Raw genomic sequence first — 21112 nt, forward strand, 5'->3', positions numbered from 1 at the left:
ATTGAATTCATTATTTCTATCAGTTAAATGGTAATAAATGATAATGTAGCACTATCCATGTTGGAATGAGTGCTTACAGTTATTTAGGTTTTGAGATATTAAGTCTTTTTAGTTTTTGCTTAGACTTAACACTAGTTTAAAAAAAAAAAGGCTGGTTAACTAAATCTGTCAATAGGGTGCATTTTTATTCAGCTCACCCTTCATCCACTTAGTGCAAATAGTGAAAGAGCGCCCGCCCCCATCAATGCTCTGTCCGTCATTTACAGTCCCAGGCATTTTGAAAAAGTGTCACCGCTGTAATAAGTGACTTTTCTGTGGCATTTCCAAGTTAATTCCACTTGATGATTCGGTACCACCTTATAATAACTATAACCTAGAAATGATAAATTGACAGTTAATTAAGCTTAAGTTAATAGTTATGTTACTGTTAGCAAACAACAACATGATAATAATGTTTACTAATCATTGGTAATGCTATAATGTGTTATTTTAATAGTTTTTTGTTGCACACATTCAGATTCCGATTTTTACATCGTTTTACATCCTCTGTTGTCTTCGTGCTGACATCCCATCTCAGTTCTCTCTCTCTCGTTCTCTGTTCCTCTCTCTTAATCTTGGTTTACATTCACCCATTTAGGAGGAGGTTAAAAATAACGCTGAACGTACCTCAGCAGCTGGGATTCCCTCTGGAGGGCGACACTGTAACAGCACTTCCTGCTCCAGAGATACTTCCTTTCCCAGGGGTTCCTGTTCAAATGACTTTTTCAGGTCTGAGGTAAGAAACAAAGAAAGACAGGAAACTTGGGGTTATAAGATGACAAAATCATTGTGGGGATCATAACAATACTACTGTTGTCATATGATGTGTTATGTTATGATGTGGTGTTGTAAACTTGAAAACGTTATCAACAAAAGCCGAGACCTTAAATTTAAACGATCAAACTACTGGTCATTCGTAGTGATTTCATCTCTAACCCGCACACCGCTGGAATAATAACATACATAATAACAGCAATGCCAAGAATTTGTGGGAGGCCATTTTGCAAAAGCATCCTGTGAATCAACAGTCAGGGAACCCATTTAGAAGATAGTGCCATGTCATTGTAAACCGGGCTCTTTACTTCATTTCTCGGGCAACAATGACACAGTAATTATGGAGTTGGTGATTGAAGTCAGCCATGCACATGTTGACTTCTTCCACTCTCCTGGCACTTTAGAAATGTACACAACAAGGAAAAACACTTAGCTGTATATTCTTGGAGTCAACTAATGCTCACACAGTGTGCACCCACACACACACACACACACACACACACACACACACACACACAGATGATCATGCGTAAGTGCTTTGGCTGCTTCACACACTATAACACAGACTGCTTTGTTGCATGCTCAGCCCCCTAATCACTATGCACAATCTTTAAACTTAATTTCATATATCATGCCAGAGTTTCAGGATCTCAAGCAGGCCAAAGACAATAAATGATTCACACTAATGGTCCACATGCTGTGATGAATGACAGCATTACAAAGCGGCGTGGAATGCACTGCCATTTGTTCCACAGAATGTTTCAGAGAGGCCTCAGCTGTTTTCATTTTGGGGTGAAAAAAATGCTCACAGTAGCAGACTTTAAGACAATTAGCTAGATATTTAAAATGGACAGACATAAGAAAGGAGAATGGAGAGAAGGCGTTTTAGATTGTGACAGAAAACACAAAACCCTTTGTTGATGGATGGATGGAAGGACTGTGTTGTTTAACTGATGGTCATGCCGAATACATTTTTCTCTGCATCTTTGTTTTAATCATACATTCATTGAGAGAGTTCAAACTATTTTGCAGATATTGTTCAGCTACTTTATAAACATCCTGCCTAGGGCTACCTCTTACACTGTAATGCTCCATGTTCACTCATTAGACTTGTCCTTCACTTTTCTGATCACCGCCCTAGTCTGCTGCAATGTCGCATACAGTAATCTATGCATGTATGCCTACATAGGCAGCTGAGCTTAACACATGTTAAAATAATTATCTTGCCATAGAAAAAGGCCATAAAACAAACTGTAACCTGAGAGGGGTGGCAGTGTTGCGGGACTTAGCAGGTGACTTATTTATGGTGCTGATCCGATGGTGGGATGGATTTCTAAATAAGAACATATGGAGGGGGGGGTGGAGGTTTTTTTTTCATTCAAGCACTCAAAGGTTTATGATTTGGTTTCTTCCTAGAATCAAGAGTATGAAGACTCAATATGATCTGCATAAAATGATTAGCAAAGCTATTTTGTACATTCTAATTCTGTACCTTGGAGTGTATTTTTAACTTTGAATTAAATGCATGTCAGCATTTAAGGAAGATTAATTGACTGCATAGCTACGGATGCAGGATGTGCATATTTCAAAGTGATACGCAGAGGTCTGTTGATATGGCGGCGTCAACAGCATCATTTAACTGATATAATCTTTGAGATAGTAATACTACAAAACTTGTTCACTTTGAAGAGTTTGAAAGTGACTTTGTTAGTTTGGAAATGATGGCTACAGCTGTGGAACACAAATCCTCTTTCCTCTGTCCTTCAATTTTTCAAACCCTACCAAAAACCTTCATAGGTGGACACAGCGTTGGTGTGTGTGGTGTGTGTGTGTGTGTGTGTGTGTGTGTGTGTGTGTGTGTGTGTGTGTGTGTGTGTGTGTGTGTGTTATCCTTGTGTCCTTTTACACTCCTGGTTCCCAGGTGTGCTCTTAATCACCTTCTCCGTCAGTTGTGGTACACCTTTGCGAGCACACACACAAGAACACACTGGATAGAACATTTTTTAACTGCTGAACCTGTCGACTCAGAGTAACTTTTTGGGTATTTCATCAGGACAGTCACCTTACAGGGTTAACAGATATAGACGGTGGCAGAGTGAAAGAAAAGGAGAGATGAAATGCAGAGATGGGAAAAGTACTCACTTTCCGTACTTAAGTAGAAGTACAGATACTTGTGTTAAAAAATACTCTGGTAAAAGTCAAAGTACTGATTAAACTTCTTTACTCAAGTAAAAGTAACAAAGTACAGGCTTGGAAAATTACTTAAAGTATAAAAGTAAAGTAGCCTTGCGAAAGCTACCTGGAGCACACAGATGTTACTAGAGGACGCTGAGGAACTTCAGTGGACAGGAGGGTACGTCTTTATATGGCAAAGGCTACATTTTAAATGGATGTCTGCCAATAGGCCTAAAACATAACATGTATGATTATTATTATGACAGACACGGGACTCCAGGTTAATAAGATTCTGACTCATTAGCAAGATATGAATTCAGTGTATCTGTAGAATTCACAGATCCAGTTTCTATTTTTAATTCCCCCTAACATGTAAATGAATCTTACAGTATGTGGGTGCTCAAATATGGCTTCTGGAAATAAAATAAAGGATAAATATGAAAAACCAAACTGACATTAATGAGGAGTTCCCCAGCCATTGGCCAGGAGTCTTCTTGATGCCTACGTTTACATCTCTTTCAGATAGGTCGAGGATTGAGGAATGTATTGCTGCGTTCTTTTCTTCATTTTCAATCATGTTGCCATCCATACACTATGTGCTAACGTTAGCGCCCATACTACTATGTGCTAACGTTAGCGCCATCCATACTACTATGTGCTAACGTTAGCGCCATCCATATACTATGTGCTAACGTTAGCGCCATCCATACTACTATGTGCTAACGTTAGGCCATCCATACTACATGTGCTAACGTTAGCGCCATCAAGCCTCAATGATTTGCTGTGAATGAATGATGAATCTGTTGAGTTGTCTTAGCGTGCGTCAAATGCAACGTACAGTAGATATATTCCCATCCATTTAGATTGATATGGTATTGATGACATAAACAATAATAACAAAAATCCAGTGAAATGATGTGAAAGTTGAGGACTAAATAGGACTGGAAAGCTGATTTGGTGTCCAACTGGCCCCAGGTGTATCTGTTAAAACAGACGGAGACAACTCTCTCTAGCTAAGGTTCCATCCACTTGTCAATTGAATTACAGAATCTGAAGTTTGGTAAAAAAAATAAATTAAAAAAAACTCATGCGAATAGAGCTGGTGAAAGTGTTGATGCTTCATGAAGACAACGTGTAACCTAGCTAACAGGTGAAGAGCACACCAAAACCACGAGCTAACAGGTGAAGAGCACACAGAACCACTAGATACTTACTCTTTAAATGTGCAAGAACTATAGTCCAGTAACAGGCTTAAGTGAATGAAAAAGAGTTATACAACTTACAGTTCTCAAAGACTCACACACACAATCTCAGTGGTTATCCTCCGGACAGCTTGCCTCTTTTTCTTTTCTCTCACTTTTTCTCGTGTGGCGCGCGCACCCGCTCGCGGTTGGTGGCGCGTGTCCGCGCTATTCTCCGATAAGACGACCACTGTTACAAAACTAAAGTAACGAGCCAATTTTGTAAAATGTAAGGAGTAGAAAGTACCGATATTTGTGTTAAATGTAGGAGTAGAAGTAAAAAGTCTGCCACAAAAATAAGTAGTAAGTAAGTAAAAATTCAGAAAAATACTTGAGTACAGTAACGAAGTATTTGTACTCCGTTACTTCCCATCTCTGATGAAATGGGATGGGGGTATAAGGAAGGTAGAAGTCCGGGCAGCTGGTGGGTGGGTTGAAAGATGAGAGGCAGAAAGAGAGAGGAGGAAGGAGGGAGAGGTTGGAAGCACACAGCAGAACCACCTTACTCTTTCTTAATACTAAAACCACCTGCTTGGTTTTGACCTATCAAATACTTTTTTATGTCAAACACTGTCGCTATAACAAACCATTGATCACATCACTTCATAATATCATGATCCGAATCTTAGAAAGAAAAGAGAAGTGATAATATGAGCTTACAAAAGTCAAGCCTTTAAAAAATTACTTCACACAAGCTAGTTTTATCATTTTAAATATTGCGAATTTGTAATCATAAACCACTCTCTAGCTCAGTCACAAAGGCAGACTCAAATACTGGAGAAGTGAAAGGAACGGCTGTGGTTAGATGAATGTCTGAGGAATGAGTGGAACATGTTTATTATCCTATTGGAGAGAAAACCTACACTTTCGCTCAAAGTGCAAAATACTCTATTTGCATGAAGGGATTTTACCTAGCGACTATCTTGCACTGGGATCAGACCTGCCGCGACACCAAATTGGCATTAACCGTCTTGTTATGACACTATCACAGTTAGAAAATGTGGCTGCAGAACTCAGAACGAAAAACACCTGGCAGATTACTCAAAACCGCTTCTTGGTACAGTAGGTGTCTCCAGGACCACATTTTGCTATCACACACCCACCTGCTGTGTGTGCATTGCTGTATTAAACAGTTTCAATAAATAATATTGCAAGGTACTGTAAATATTGTATATTAGGAGTCAAAAAGCAGCAGGAGATGAGCTACAGACTCATGGGATGTAAGAACCTACCATATTTGAAACTGTATGTGTGAACAAGGCATTTCCCCACCTAGTTGACAAGGTTTTATTTCATGCATTAAAAATTAAATCATTATCAGATTGCATGTGGCGAGCTAAGAGAGTTATGTGAAGAGACAGAGCAATGCTGTGAGTAAATGACAACTTCATAATAAAGTCAATCCCTGTGGGGGACGACAGCCCGAACAGAGCATGGTCGTTCATTATGGGAGTAATCACCCAAAGCTTCAGCCCTAAATCCACCACATGGCTACCATCACAACACACAGTAACACACGTACACCGACAGAAAAAGACAAAGAGAGAACGATAGAGACAGTGAGATGCAGTCACATTGAGAAAAATACACACAGGAGATGGGAACTAGCAAGCGGCCGCAACACATACTTGGAGACAGAACAAACACAAAGATACCCACTGTGGAACAGAAAAACACACACAAGAAGAGAATGAGGAAGTAATTGAGGGGTGAGACATACTTTGCTCATGCCAGCCAATTCCAGGAACAATTTCCTGGTCTTAATTAGTAAGGGAGATGGTGAAATGAGGAGGTGGTGGTGGGGAGAGTTGATTTCCATAAAGATTAAGAATGAAATTAAAGGAGATTAAAGCAAACCACTCAGGGGATGAACAGACAACAACACACACACACACACACACACACACACAGACAGACACACACATGTTCACACCTACTGCTAAGCTAGCGGGCTATGACAGAAAAAATGTTTGCCACTTTGTAGCAATACTTTGTCTTTGAGAGAATGCGTGTGTTTTAGAGAAAGAGGGAATGTGACATCGTGTTCACGACACCAGGGGACCAGGAATGTACTTCAACTGAAGGTGTGTTTTTGTACATTTGTGCAAATGTGTGCCCAAGGGAAATATGTGCACAGGAGAGGAGGGACAGCTGTGTCCTATCAATTCACTGACCCTACTTCACTCCCCAACAGCAGATAATGCTATCAAGCTTCATAAATATAACAAAAGCAATGATAAATTCACTGAACAACTCCCAAACACAACAGGGTTGAAAAGTACAGAGGGCAACCTTATTCAGTGTGAACTCCCTTATACATGCACAATAAAGCAGTGTAAGCATCTATTCTGAAAACGACCTTTCTTGCTTAACCTCTTCTTATTCCCTCCCACCCCCTTGTCTTTCTTCGCCTCCTTCGCTCTCCCTCTAAAACTTCTTCCTCTGCTCAACTAAAACTGTTATTATGTTTGTGGAGAGTTTGTTGCCTCAGGCTCTTCTACATAAGCACATTTCAGAGCAATTATCCAAAATGGGTGTCTCTGCCTGCATGCTACCCATGCCAAATCATAACGGTTTCCCCTAGTGGAGCTCAAGCAATAAAGAGCAATGGGAGCTACTTGGAAAGAAAGTAACAAGCAGTACTCTCCATAAGTCTCATAGAGGATAATTTAGACATCCAATTTCCTGCACAGTGGCATGGAAACAATCACACCTCTGGATTAAATAAAAAACAACCAAATGATGGAAGTGATAAAACACACAAGAAGGTAAGGTGATATTTAATAAGCATTAGGAAAAAATGTAATGTAAATGGGTTTATAATTAAAATGCAATTGTATTAAATGATAAATACCTAAGTTGCGAACAATCAAAAAGTTCCTGCTGTAGCAGCTATATTAAGATCAGGAGGTGAATTAGTATTGCTTTCTGCTCAGGGAAGTCATTAAATGCTGTGATTTCAAAAGGATTAACTTATATTAAAGTTATAACATTTAGTTGGTAGTCCTATATTTTCTGTTCTTCCAACCGGTTTTGATATGGCTTTCTTGTAATAGCTTGTGCATTATCATGAAAGTTGTTTTTTTCGACATAAATATCTGCTAAGGCCACAGGGTGTTTAAGGCTGTAGCAGTTTATAAGTACCTCTTCAACCTATGGGTACTCATTACGTCTTCAAATAACCAATAAAGCTCCAAAAGATAAAAAAGAAAAAGAAAAGGAAGAACTGAAGGTAGACTGTGACTTTGAGTGTCACAGTCATTTTCACTGTGGTTATAGAGGGAGTCATTTTCTCTAAGTGACTTTGGAGAGTCTCTTTCCACCCAGTTCAGTTCTTTCACTGAACTTTCCACCCTGTCATTTCAACATTTCCCAACCTGTGATCAGCCCGAGACATCAGACAAGGTCTTTTCAGCCAGTGTCAAGTTTTGAACAAGTAAACAACTCTATTCGCTGACATGGCACTGGCACTCTGAAGCACAAATGAAAAAAATGAAAGATCCTCAGTGAAAGCAAATCATGGTTTCAAAAAAAGTAAAAAATCCAACATGGATATATTTCAATGAAGTTTTGCTCTGCATGTCATCACAGATTTTCCTTGTATTAGATTAGTTGTAAGAAAGTCTTATTTTCTTATGCTAGTCCATGAAATGTCAATGTTACATTGATATAAATTGGAAATTATGCTCTAGCACAAGCAGATATTTATGAATGTCCAAAAAATGTTGTTTCATCTGAAAAGATATTTTTGACTTTTAACTTGTATACAGTATCTCGGCTCTAGTGATGTATTGACCACATTGGGAAATAAAATGTAGTCATTCAGATTGGCAGCCATCTAATTTTTTTTAATGATTAACAACTCAATTTTATTGAGTTGATTTTTGCTAATATGGTTCAGTTTTTGTTTTAACCTTTAACTAACGCAATACATTTGGTTCCATGGGACACCTCAGCAACTCTGAGACATGACAATCCCTTCTGCCTGCCTAACAGTGGTCCCATTATTTCTCCTGAAAAATAATGTTAATGTACAAAAAAGTCTATGATGCAGATTCGGTGTTATTTTTGTCACAGTTGGGCTTTTAAGGGACGTCAATCGTGTGTGGTTAAATCATCACTGTGGCTCACCACCATAACAGTTTAAAGGACGCTGAAGCCGTCCCTGACATCTGGGAAAAAGCTCAGCGCTGGTGAGACATCATAACCACATATCCACACAGCACCACACGCACTTTGGGTTCTCACTATGAAAATATTTATTCAGTATTCAGTGATCATCATGAAGTCTCTCTCAGAGCCAGAACCAAGGCTCTCTTGATGATGTCATCCAGAGAAAAACACTGAAGGTTTTCCCCCGACAGTGTTTGCAAAAGTGTCAGGGTGAGTGTGGAGGGAGAACCAGCATGGATCTTTTGGCATATCAGTTCTGATTTGTCTATGCATTAATGAAACTGCTAAGCAGGCCACTTCATGCAAATAAAAAGGTTAAATGTCATGTGGTTGTTGGGGGAATTTGGTTTCTGCGCTGCAAAGCAGGTTGCATACCAGAAAGGTTGGCTAACACACTGCAGTTGTTTCCATGTGCTGGGTTTACAAATGCCTGCCTATACTGAAGTAATCTGCATTAAAGGTTTTGATCCTAAATTAGCATAGAACAGTTTGGTTTTAATCAATGCTTTAAAATCTAACACAAGGAATCCCTGTTGAGCCTTGTTTTCCTTGGTCTAATTCATCCATGATTGAAGGAAAATCTAAATGCATGCAGCTGAGACATTTGCATCATAAACAAAACAGAAGAGAAATTCCCTAACAGACATTTTCCAGTTGACACATGTAGCTGCCTGCCTGGGTTGCTGTGTCCCCGAGTGTCTGGACGTTGATTACTATGCACACACATGTCTCAGTGGAAGGTGGCAGAACAAATTGCCATCATCTGGAATGTGTGTGTCTCTTGGTGTTTGTGTGTGCATGTGTGTGTGTGTGTGTGTGTGTGTGTGTGTGTGTGTGTGTGTGTGTGTGTGTGTGTGTGTGTGTGTCCTTGACACATTGCTAATCCATTGAAGGAGAAAGACTTGACCTAATAGCTGCAGGGCCAAAGAGCATGCATGCACATTTGTGTGTATGTACCGTAAGTGTCAGTGTTTCGCTTACCCCCCGCGTACGTGCCTGCATTGCTGTGTGAGTGTGAGAATGTGTGTGTTTGTCTCACCTGCTTTATGAACTTGAATTAAGCTGCCTCCGTGCACTCATAAACTAGCTTAAGTGCCCTGCTCCAAAAGACCAACAAATCACTGATATTTAATATCACTGATTGTGTGTTTGACACTTTTACAGCCGCAACACTGATCGTCATTATCCAGCTACAAACTGCGTATTCAGATAATGACTTGAAGTGTTAATTCTACAGTTATTAAAACAGCCTGAAGATGCCGGAGAAGGAGTAAGATAGAGGCAAGTGTGACAAAACGAAACAATAAGCACAAGATGAGCAAAGTGAGAAAAAAAACTAAATAAGAAAACGAGTGGGAAGAAGAGATGGAAATGCAGGAAAGAAATGCTGAATTGCTATTGCATGGTGCGATAGAAAAGACACTTTGCTCAGCAAGCTCTAGCTGCCAGGAAGCATTTTAATCACAACAGAAGATCCAAATAGGAGCCGAAAGCGGGGTAGGTCAGGAGGTTGGGTCGATTTAAAGTAAAAGGTTATCGCAAGAGTGGGCTGAGTGTAATCAGATCTGGTTAAGGGAAAAAAATTCACTGTTATAACGCAAAGAGAGAAAGTGAGGACAGAGGGACAGACAAAGTCAGAAGGAAAATACCCAATACACAGAAATATAAAAAGAAAAGTGAAGGATCTGAAGAGGAAGCGTGAGTAAAATTAAAGAGAGGCAGGAGTTCTATCATCTTTCTCCTTCAAGATAGCTATTGGCCATTCAAGCTTTCTCAGAGGCCTCCTCCATTACAATTCCTCCCCCAAATCTCCAGAAGAGGTCTCATGTGTGTGAAATACTATACATATACCTCCCCTATGTGTGGAGAAAGGTGGCTGAAAATGGGGGGAAATGATGCAAGATAGGAAGCATGCTAGTTTGCTTTTGATACACTGTAAAAAAAATGTCATTGATTGTAGAAGATGTATGATTTAGAGTATAACACTGGTTTCCATTGACGAAAATGGGCACCCCTTGATCAGTCCAAATTATGTAAATAAGAATTATTTTAGCTTCAGAGTAATGCAAAGTCATTTTAACAATATGTTATTATAAGTGTAGTGGTAGCAGAAGTAGTAGAGTATTTTTGGTGCCTTATATAAGGTATATAATAGGGATATATGGTATAAATAATATAGGAATAAATCTGTTTGAGGCAGCCAAAAAACAAAATAAAAAACAGAATTAAAAAACAAACAGATAATAAATAAAACAGGACAAAGGTAGTCTTGCTTTGCCAGACCTTCCTCCACAACGCTGCAGAGGAGGGTCTGGCTAGTCCACATAGCATTCCGGGATTGGAGAAAAACATACTCTGGTTTATTATCAATTATCATTCCAAAACAAAGAAAGCGTAAGGAAACGAACAAAAGCCCATGCATCCGGAAATGGAACTTTGAGGATATGGACTAAGGAAAAGAGGAAACTGAGGTGCTTGAGCTGTGTTGCTGTGGCACTATATTTGCTGACAGCTGTTGCTACATGATGATATTTACGACATGGATGTTGTAAGTCATAAAGTAATGCAGTTTCCATATGTGATGAGTCCACATGCACGTACGCATGTATACACTCAGCCACTTGTTCATACATCAGCTACCCTGTTGCGACTGAACAGTGTGGCCTTCAGCTCTCAGGATGTGTGCATGTCTGAGTTGCATGTCTACATTCACGTGTTTACCTCTAAAAATCTCAGAAGCCTGTATGTGTACGCTTGCCGGCATCCATCTCCCAGCATGTATCAGCCCGGACGTTAGCCAAAAACAGCACATTACCCAGCTTTCATTGCACCCCGAGGAGGGCCTATTTCATTCGAGAATGTTATTAGTGGAGCTTAGAAGGATATTTCTGACTGTGTCACTAACTCTCTGCTGACAGACAGAAAAACATCCTCACATACCAAAGCAATGCAGAGAGTAGAGAGGCTGTGTTCTAAATTCAAATGGTGTTACAAGCCAAAATAATTAAAAAATATGTTGCTGCGGCACTTCCACAGAATCAGAATCTTTATTGGCCAGGAACTGGCATAATATATTGTATATTGTGTTATATATTGTCTAAGCGTGAGTCAACTCATTCTTCTATGACTGAACAAGTGTACATGTTCTAATAATCTGGTACAGGGCCATTTTACATTATGGTGTAGTGGTCTATAAAATATATAATATATAAATAAATGAAACTACCAAGCTCTACAAAAGAGACATATTTACAGCCAAATTAAATAGCCTGAATGAAAAACAAGGGTCAACATGATGGATTTCCTTCTGCTGCACGAATAAGACCAACCTGGGAAAACGAGATTTCCAGGGCGCACGTCTGTTAGAGTGATACTGTCTGTTAAAGTACGATATATTGGGATGTGTGCAGTTTGTTCTGAGTGTCTGGTGAATGGACTCTATCAAAGCCCCCAGTTGTCCTTTTGAGAGTTCACTCAGGCAGAGCCACACTGTCAGCGTAAGACAGGTAAACAGGAGAGGAGGGGTCGATTTTTATATTGGCATTTCTTTTCTGCTTGACCTTTTTATAACCTGAGCACTCAGACGAGTCCCAGTTGTCTTATATGGCTGAATTGACCAGAGCAATGATGCTTGGAAAACTACTGTTTGCAGGTTGAATTGCCGGAGCTTTGAAGGAACAATCCATTTTGTTAGATGAGGCTACATTGAAGAACAAACAAGGCCTTTTTTTTTTAGGTGATTACCATCAAACATCTCAACTCCCTCGCACAGTTACTGCAGAGCCGTCAAGTATCCAGCACTCAAAACAGGATTTAACCTTTATATCCCCCTGGACTGTTGTTTGGGTCTAACAATCCTAAAATGATTTCCCCATGTGATCACTGTGTGACATGGTAACACTGTCTGCTAGAGTGATACTGAGTCTGCTTGGGTCTAGTCTGGCCTGTGTTTTTTTGGTGACCTTATAGTCAGACTCCCAGTTGTCAAATTAAATTCTTCACCAGACCATAACAGGAAGGAAGACATAGAGCTAATTCTCAGTTAGAAAGTTCCCCACCATTTATTATTCAGTGTAAAACCAAGTTTGAAGGTTCTACCCAACTGCAAGTTTTTCCCTTAGCCTTTGGGGTTTCTAGTTAAAATATATAATCCTATGACAGCAACGTGTCTCTACACCTCAAAGGAAAGCTTAATAGATGTCAAAGTTATAATCCTTGAATTTCCTTGAAAGAAAACCTAGTTTTTGATTCTATTTATCTATTTGTATTTTTTCAGCAATACCTATTCAGTGATCCGTTTTGACCTTTCTACATTATAGTGTTAGTTACAAGCCTACTGTACATATGCATTAGGGATTTACAGGAAATGTTGCACGCATGTAATTCAGCACTAATATTTTTAATTCTATCACATTTATATCTGCCTCATTGTTCCCTCTCCTAATGAGCCTGTCTCTCTAAGCCCCCCCCCCCATCAAATTACTTGTCTGCTGTACAACTTTCTTATTGGCCCTCATACACAACCTGGCCTAAGGTCATAACATCTACATCTTACATCTTATAACTTATTCCCTGTTACAAAATGTTCTTAATCCTATTCAGTCAGCCAGTTTATAGGTTTATTTTTTTATAGTCATAGTCAATATTTTATCATGATCTACTGCACTGTTCAATCCCTGCACTGTTCACTTGTTCACTTTTGCACTATCATCATTGCACATGGTCTACCAAAGTATCTCACCTTACCATCGTCATTGCATTTATATAAGTGATTTTCAATTTTTAATTTAATTTTTATTCCTAAGTAAGTGTGGTATATGTGTTTGTTGTGTTATGATTGTCTTGCTACTAAATGCCTAAAATTTACTTTGGGATGAATAAAGTATCTATCTTTCTATCTATCTATCTATCTATCTATCTATCTATCTATCTATCTATCTATCTATCTATCTATCCTGTCAAATTACTGTTAATGCAAACTAAACTCTTCGTACTGCTGCTGGTTCATGTTAAAAACATTCAACTGGCGAAACACGGGGCGGCTTTTATTGTGACGTTGTCACAGGAAACACATATTTGTTAGAAGCAAGCACATCATTCATTCGAAAAACATCTACAAAAGAAGACCCAGCAGAGTGAAGGTGACAACTTTGTATGTGCATGTACTGTAGGGTTGTCTGTGTGTATCTTTATTTGCAAACTATCTTTTCATTTTTTGAAAGGATAATATGTAATTTGTGAGTATACGAGCAATGAATGACCCGTAAACCTTACAGGCGTGATAGTGTACTCACATGCAATGCGAACGTGCGCCTTGCGGCTTTTGGTGGTTCCAGCAGAGCTCCAGGCCACGCATTGACACCAGTAATCTTCAGGACCAAACAGCTCCTCCACCTGCTGCCGTGTGATTTCTATACTGGCTTCTCTTACAACCAGACCTGCAGACGAAAGGAAAAGCATTGTTGAATCACTTGCAAAATAAGTGGAGATTTGGATTCAAGCTTAAGAAGACTGCCTCAAATGGTAAATGAGTCACGAGTTCCTGTTCTCACTGAGCCACCAGAAAAAGTAAAAAGTCTATTTAAGCTTATACCCTTGTGATATGGCTTTATGTTAGCTCAAGAAGTAAAAGCGGTGAACAGTAAAAATCTTAGCAAGTAAATAAAAGCAGGAGATAATCACACAATATATGCTGCTTGTTTACAAACCCAGGTCATTCGACTTTACTTCATTCGGATTTAATGTAAACTTTGTGAGATTGTTCCTTTGCACTTCAAGCACTTATCTCACTCTGCTCTCCTATTCCCTCTTTTCTCTAGTGTTTTGAAAGCAGCTCCTTGTGAAGAATAAGTGTGAGGTTTAAATAGCTGCACCCAATTGATAGGACTGCAAGGGAACAGAGAGAGAAGACTGCAGAGAAAAATAGGAAATGAGGATCGAGGAACAAACTCAGGATGAAAATAAGGGGGACATTGGAAAGGATTGAAAAGAATGAGATGACCGCACTTTGGAAAGGGTCAGGTAGAACACAGGTGCACAAGCAGGGAAAGAATAGTCACTGAGAAAATTGTGGAAATGCATGACAAAAGGAAAGGAATAATGACTAAAAACGAAGTGGGAGGAGGGAGCAAGGAGGGACTGATGAAAGAAAAGAAGGTTAAACACACAAACTAGAAAGAAAAGGGAGAGGGAAATTAGAGAAATAGTAGACTTGAAGAAGTAATTGAGAGCAATATGACAGAGCCATGGTGAGAGGAAGAGAAGAGGATGATAAAAAAAGAGGTGGGAGAGGGCAATAAGCTGTGAAACGGAAAGGAAAAGGGAGATAAAATGGGTTTTTGGGTAAAAGTATGTGGGGACTGGCAAGCAGACAGGCAGTATGCTATGAGATCTTGGCAGTTTATTTCAGGTTCAGCAGTGTTACAAAGACCCAAGCAACAATCTCCACGGGACTCCACAAATCTGACTTGGGCCTATTACTTATGAAGCCTCTCAGTAAGTTCCTTCCGCCAGAGAAATTGAAAGACAGTTTAAGTAAGCATGTCAGAGCAAAGGCAAAGGGGACCGAGAGGAAGGCAAAAAGTGAAATCCAGTGAGCAGAAATGTAATAGACCAAAGGCCAGTAATGGCTGGCAAGAGAATTAAAGAGAAACCCATGAGGGCAAAGAGTAAGAAAGGCAACAAATGCTTTTTGTGAAAGCTAGCTGGGAAATGGGGAGACATGGCTTTTGAGTTAGAACAAGATCAAGATATATAAGAAGGGACACAAAGATGGAAAAGATTGAAAAGTAAAAGAGGGAACTTGAAAGAAATAGCAATTCAAATAGCATTTATGAAACAGAGGGCAAAGAGAAAAGTAAGGCAGAGAGTAACAAGCTTGTGGAAGCTACTGCTGGCACAACAAGGGATAAAAGGGGAGAGAAAGCTATGAGGGCAAAGGGCAAAGAGTAAAGACGGTATAAAAATCTACTGTGAATACCAGCGCCTGAGAAAAATAGCAAACAGGAGAGATTGTTATGGCTTCACAGTTTAAAATGAAATAGGCTAGGGACACGGCAAGAGAGTAGAGGCTGAGAAAATGGCAGCTATAGTGGCAATTATAACCAGCAAGAAACCCAGGACTTAAGCTGATACAACTAGTACAGAAGCAGTTGCAGTGGGCAAAAAACTCAATGTGCAGACAATAAAAGGACAAAGAGTAATGAGGGAAGTAAGGCCATTAAAGTGAATGCTTAAAATGAGCCAAAGAGCTAGTAATGGTAAATGGACTCAAACAAATGCATAGAAAGCATATGTGATGGTAGCCCACATGAACAGGGCCATGGGATTTGGGACACAGTAAGTGGTAAGGAGCCAGCTTGTGCTGAAGACAAATAAATGGACACCATATGTACATTTAAAGCTTTTACATCAGTGTGCTAAGACCAAAAAGTAGAAGCAGTAAATTAGTATGAAGAATTTGTAGATTTTTAGACTCTGATTCAAATGTAGACTTTTTTTATTATGAATAAATTATGACGAATTGCAAAATGCAGCATGTGGGACAGTAGCTGCACCTCAGGTATTCTGACAGAAAAACTGCAGCTGAATTCCTCCGAGGATGCTTTCCCCCGGCAGAGGACTGGAGAAAGCTGTGCCAGAAAACGTCTTCCGTAGCTGTATGTTGCATTTTAGTAGCTCGCTTTTGTAAATATAGTCTTAGTTAAGTCAAGTTTTACACCTCGCCCTTGCACTCAACGTTATTTCATCTTTCAGCTTGTTTGGAAGTGGTTCCACTCAAAGTACAGCAAACCAAAAAGCTCCAACACAGAGAAAGCATCTCAAGTTTCGAGTGTTAACAGTTCAATGTCAATTAAATGTGGATTGGCTCATCTTCAAAGGTAGTTGTGCATAAATTTATAAAATGATGACTTAACCATGTTGAGCTGACCTCTGGTTGCAAACTAGTCACCCAACACAGTGTTGAGGGATGTCGCTGATCGTGTGTAGTTCACGTGTAGTCGTCTGAGCCCCAAATTCGACTACATTCATAAACTACAATTAAGCAAGCAAGTAATACTATTTACAGTTTGTCCCTAAGTATGACCACAAAACTGTATAGTTTCTCTCAAACTGTTTTCCTTGATAGGTGATTCACGTTTTATCAAGGTGAATGAAGCCAGAACAGATTTATACTTTAGTTGGATGACAGCAACATGCCAGAGTTAGGGATGTCAGATGTGTGTTGCAAGGAATTGCGTGTTTTGAAACGGGGAGATATTAGTTAGAGGACACAATAGAGCAGACAGGGTTACAGGGATATAAGAAAACAGACAAGGAAGAAAAACAAAACAAGATCAGGACTTATATAGTGAAACAAAGAGCATCAGGGATAACAGAGTTGGTTTCGCAGCGGGGGAAATCAATGGGTGTAATGATGAAATTTCTCAATTTCTCAGTGCGGATGAAGCCAAAAAGATCCACCAATCTGACACTGCCGGCTTATTGTGGATGGAAGGCCAAAAGAGCTGTGAAATGAGTCAACAAGCAATAAAGTGATCTTTTAATGTCAGCTTAAGAAACCTGATCAGCAATCAGTAACCTGACTTTCTTGAACATTGTCAAGGGGAGGCTGTAGCTCAGTGGTAGGGCGGTTGCCTGCCAATTGGAAGGTTGGTGGTTCGATCCTTGGCCCTGCAGTCCCACGTCGAAGTGTCCTTGGGCAAGACACTGAACCACGAGTTGCCCCCGGTGCTGCGCATCGGAGTGTGAATGTGTATGAATGTTTATCTGATGAGCAGGTGGCACCTTGTACGGCAGCCTCGGCCACAGTGTGTGAATGGTGAATGTATCCTGTACTATGTACGCTTTGAGTAGTTGTTAAGACTAGAAAAGCGCTATATAAATAGAGCACATTTTACATTTTTTTTTTTTTAAACATCCTGCTTCGTTAATAGGGAATTAGAGAAAAATGGTGCTAGGAGCTAGATTTTTTTCTGTCCGACAAACCTAATTTCTTGGCAATGTACTGTACATCTAGTACATAACTGGGTTTCTAATGGGTTGTGTGCATGCACAAGTTTTTGTCTTTGTCTAACAGGAGGAAGGAAGTATCGCTGCAAACTGGAACATTATTCCTCTTGGCGGCACATTCCTGTATCCAAAATAGTTGAATCCGAAGTCTCACTAAAGCTGAAACTAAAATATACAGGTATAAATATAAAAAAGTAAACAGAACCTGTTCTCTCACTGCGCCGTCAGTCCCATTTCTTCGACCAAAAGAAGAAAACCAATACCAATGCATGACACCACATTTTGGGATAAAAATATTACATTTAATGTAGAAACGTATTGATGCGGCATAAACCTATCTGCCTTTGTGAATAACGGCAATGGCTTTGAGTTACACTGTGTTTACATGAAAATGAAATGTAATGTGATGCTAGAAGGTGCGTCACACAGTTAAATCTAATATTTCATCCTGTAAAAATTCTGTCATGTCAAACTTTTGTCACCAAAGAACTGCAGAAAATACACCTATATACATCCTACATGAGAACAGATTCCCTTGTGCGTCAGTGCAATATACAAATATATCAATCAAATAAACAAGCAAAAAAGTGGGACTATGCATGTATACAGTACATAGAAGATAAAGACAGATGTCAGTGGATCTGGAGTTGTACTGTTGAAATTGAAAAGCCCCTTTTGCTTCCATTGTTTGCTGAGGAAGCTGGTGTTGCTGGGCAGAGAGCGACTGAATTACCTGAGGCTTAAAAGTCCCAGATCACTCTGTGTCTTATTTTGTTTAGATACAGTGCTTAGAGCATTCATATCCTTCTCCTATGAGAAGACAAGCGTGGAATTTTGGGTCTCTGTAGCATGACAGTGCCTTGCATCAACAAAACCACTGCTGTCAGCTGAGGGAGGTGAGGGGAAAGAAGTAGATGAAAAATGGAAGACGAGTATCAAGACGAGAGGATACTGTCACAAACATTTCTATCAATCACAAAACTGCACACAGCCCCAAAATATTTCTCTTAGTCCTAAAGTGTCAATTCTTATAACAAAGTTTACTTGTCAGCTAGGGAGTAAATGTACAAATGTTGGCGAATGTGCCTTGTCAGGTCTGGACTTTATCTGAAAAATGGGGATCTTGGGGTAAACATACACAGAAAAAAGTGGTTGCAGATAAGAGGTATACAAATTATTTCCTTTGTGGGTATAAATATAGCAGTTTGTCATACTATGCCCATAAAAATGTACCTCTTCCCACATGTGATGCAATGGTTTAGGCATTCTTCACACAACCTTTAGGTTTCTTTTTTGCAGCAAATACCTCTCTATACTAGAAAGTATATGTTCACATTCAAGTACTATAATATATAATATAATTGATGATTTAATGTAGCTTGCCATAACCCATGTCCAGTTGAGATTAACCAAATCTCTACAATTACCCTGCTTTAAAATCTGTTATCATACCCAAAATGAATGGATGGCTGCCTAAAACTGCCTAAATAAGAGCCAGATTATAAAATAAAACACAGATTTTTCCCTTAAATGCACCAATCAGAACAAGTTTAGAAAATTTAGTTTGCAATGGCTGTAACTTTATTTGCCACAGCTCAAATTAAAGTGATGTGTCAGCGAAGCTTACAGACAGGGGTTTTTCATGTTATCAAATCTGGAGAAATATTGGATAAAAACAGATGATGATAAGCAGCTTTTCCACAGAAGTGATAAGGAAAGCGGGAACGCATGTTTTCTTAAAAGGGATTCAAACCAGTATAACAATAAGTAGACGTAGGCTGAGTCAATTACTTAATCGTCACAATGTCAACACAATTAACTTGTTGTAATTAACTGGATTTGTTCTCAATTAGAAATATTTACAAACATATCTTTGTGTTGTGCGTATGGCAATTAATTTCAATCTCAACCATCTGATTCAACGTTGTCATAATTTGACTCTGACAATGCAATGAGTTAGGGTTACAACCCTAACCCTATCAACAAAAATGATGTGGTTGCCATGTCTTAGATTTGCAATCAAAATGTCATCCTGTCATTTTCATATTTCCCTAGCTGTTAAACAGTCAGTTTGTAGGTCCATTGTCTGTCTCTTTTTATAAATATGTTTTCCGTTCCCCTCTGTCTCACTATCGCCCACTATGCTTTGACAGAAATACATGAACAAACAACACAAATTCAGTGATGGCAGAGACAATTCTAAACAAAAGACATTTATAGAGAGAGAGATACAAAAGAAAGCCAGCTAGTCGGGCACAGACTTGAGAACAGAGACAGGGTTTTGAGGCTAAATGGTTTAGAAAACAAAAGAGATAAGGAAACAGAGTGAGAAGCACTCTGAAGCGTGGTGGTGTTTAAATGTGATCAGTGACAGGTCAAACAGATAGGCCTGTAGGGAAAAGTAAGAGAGAATACAGAAAAAGTCAACACTTTTATTATTTCATCAAAGCCACAGAGGGAGAGTCTGACAAAAGACAAAGGCGTGAGGTCAGAACAGATTCATCCAGGGGATGAATTACATAACACAAAAACAGCCATGCAACAAATACAGATCTGTGAAGTGCATGATGTTCCGTTTTAGTGGAAACAGAGCCACTGAATTAACATTATATTATTGTTTTCTCTACTGTATGTAAATGAGTAAGATACATCTAGAGATAAAAGTTTCAGCCTCCGTTTTTCCCAAACAGCTGCTCTGCTGGAGTGTTTGTGAGCGGCTCGCTGAATGCCGACCAGCTCCGGGGATGTTGTTTGGTAAGGGACCCAGAGCTATGACCTACCACCTGTGGAGGATCTGCGAGTGAAAAACACAATTTCCCTAGAGGGATTAATTCAGGCTTTGTAGCTTTACCCACAAACCTTCTATAGGGACTGCTGCTCCCTTACCATAGTCTACTAGACTACTAAAAACTAACTCCTAAAAAACAGCAAATGTGTTGAATGCCAATTACGTTTCACCCAGGCTGTACGCCATTTTGTTTTACATTTGTGTAAAGCTTAAAAGCATGATGAAGTTGGCTTAATAGAAGGTAAATTAAATAAGCCTAAATTATTTATTGTCTTACTAATTTTGCTGCTAAAAAACTAATAGATTGAATCGCAAATACCTATGGATGGCAGACCGATTAAAGGGTAAAAATAAACTAAATAAATGTAGATGCTTCCATACAGGAATGAAATGTAAATGAATGGTTTGACAATGATGTGATTCATAAGCTATGGCCTTCATTGTCACCATGGGCTGGTTTCACAAATATATTTTTACAGTGGTCTATTGCGTAAGGCCAGTCTTAATTTTCCACTTAGATTAGTCTAATGCAAGATAGAGAGATACCCAAAAATCCAAACAGGTTCATTTTAAGCTTCCCTTCCAGGCTAACTAAGGACAAAGACCCATGTTTCCATGGTAACAATCAGTGACACCTGCTGGCCAATGGCACCAAATGACAACATGAGTCATAATTAGCTGATGATATTGTGGAGCAAGTAATGAGAGGTGAAAGGGTTTTTAGAGACGTGAGCCCTGCCACAGCCTCTCAGCTGTGATGCAGCTCTGCACTGGGCCGGGATTACACTCTAACTTTCCAAATGAATATCTTTGTAAAAGTTGTCCAACATTTTCTGCTAGAATGAACAGAGCTGGACTGTTGCTCGGTCAGCCATGTTTTATAGTTTGCAAAAAAGTCTTACCCAGAATT

The 21112-nt window shown here is 39.4% G+C and overlaps 1 protein-coding gene across 2 annotated transcripts in view; it reads right to left on the bottom strand.

Annotated features, from left to right (window-relative positions):
• The window catches only part of unc5ca (unc-5 netrin receptor Ca), a 187370-nt gene that overhangs the window by 67663 nt on the left and 98595 nt on the right, over positions 1-21112 (bottom strand). For both annotated transcript variants that reach the window (XM_032514911.1, XM_032514912.1), the window contains exons 3-4: positions 13697-13840; positions 667-770 (exon numbers count right to left, since the gene is read on the bottom strand). In XM_032514911.1, coding sequence (XP_032370802.1) covers positions 667-770; positions 13697-13840 — 248 coding nt within the window. The remainder of the gene's footprint in view (positions 1-666; positions 771-13696; positions 13841-21112) is intronic.

This window comes from Etheostoma spectabile, chromosome 5 (assembly GCF_008692095.1).
Source record: "Etheostoma spectabile isolate EspeVRDwgs_2016 chromosome 5, UIUC_Espe_1.0, whole genome shotgun sequence".
NCBI lineage: Eukaryota > Metazoa > Chordata > Actinopteri > Perciformes > Percidae > Etheostoma > Etheostoma spectabile.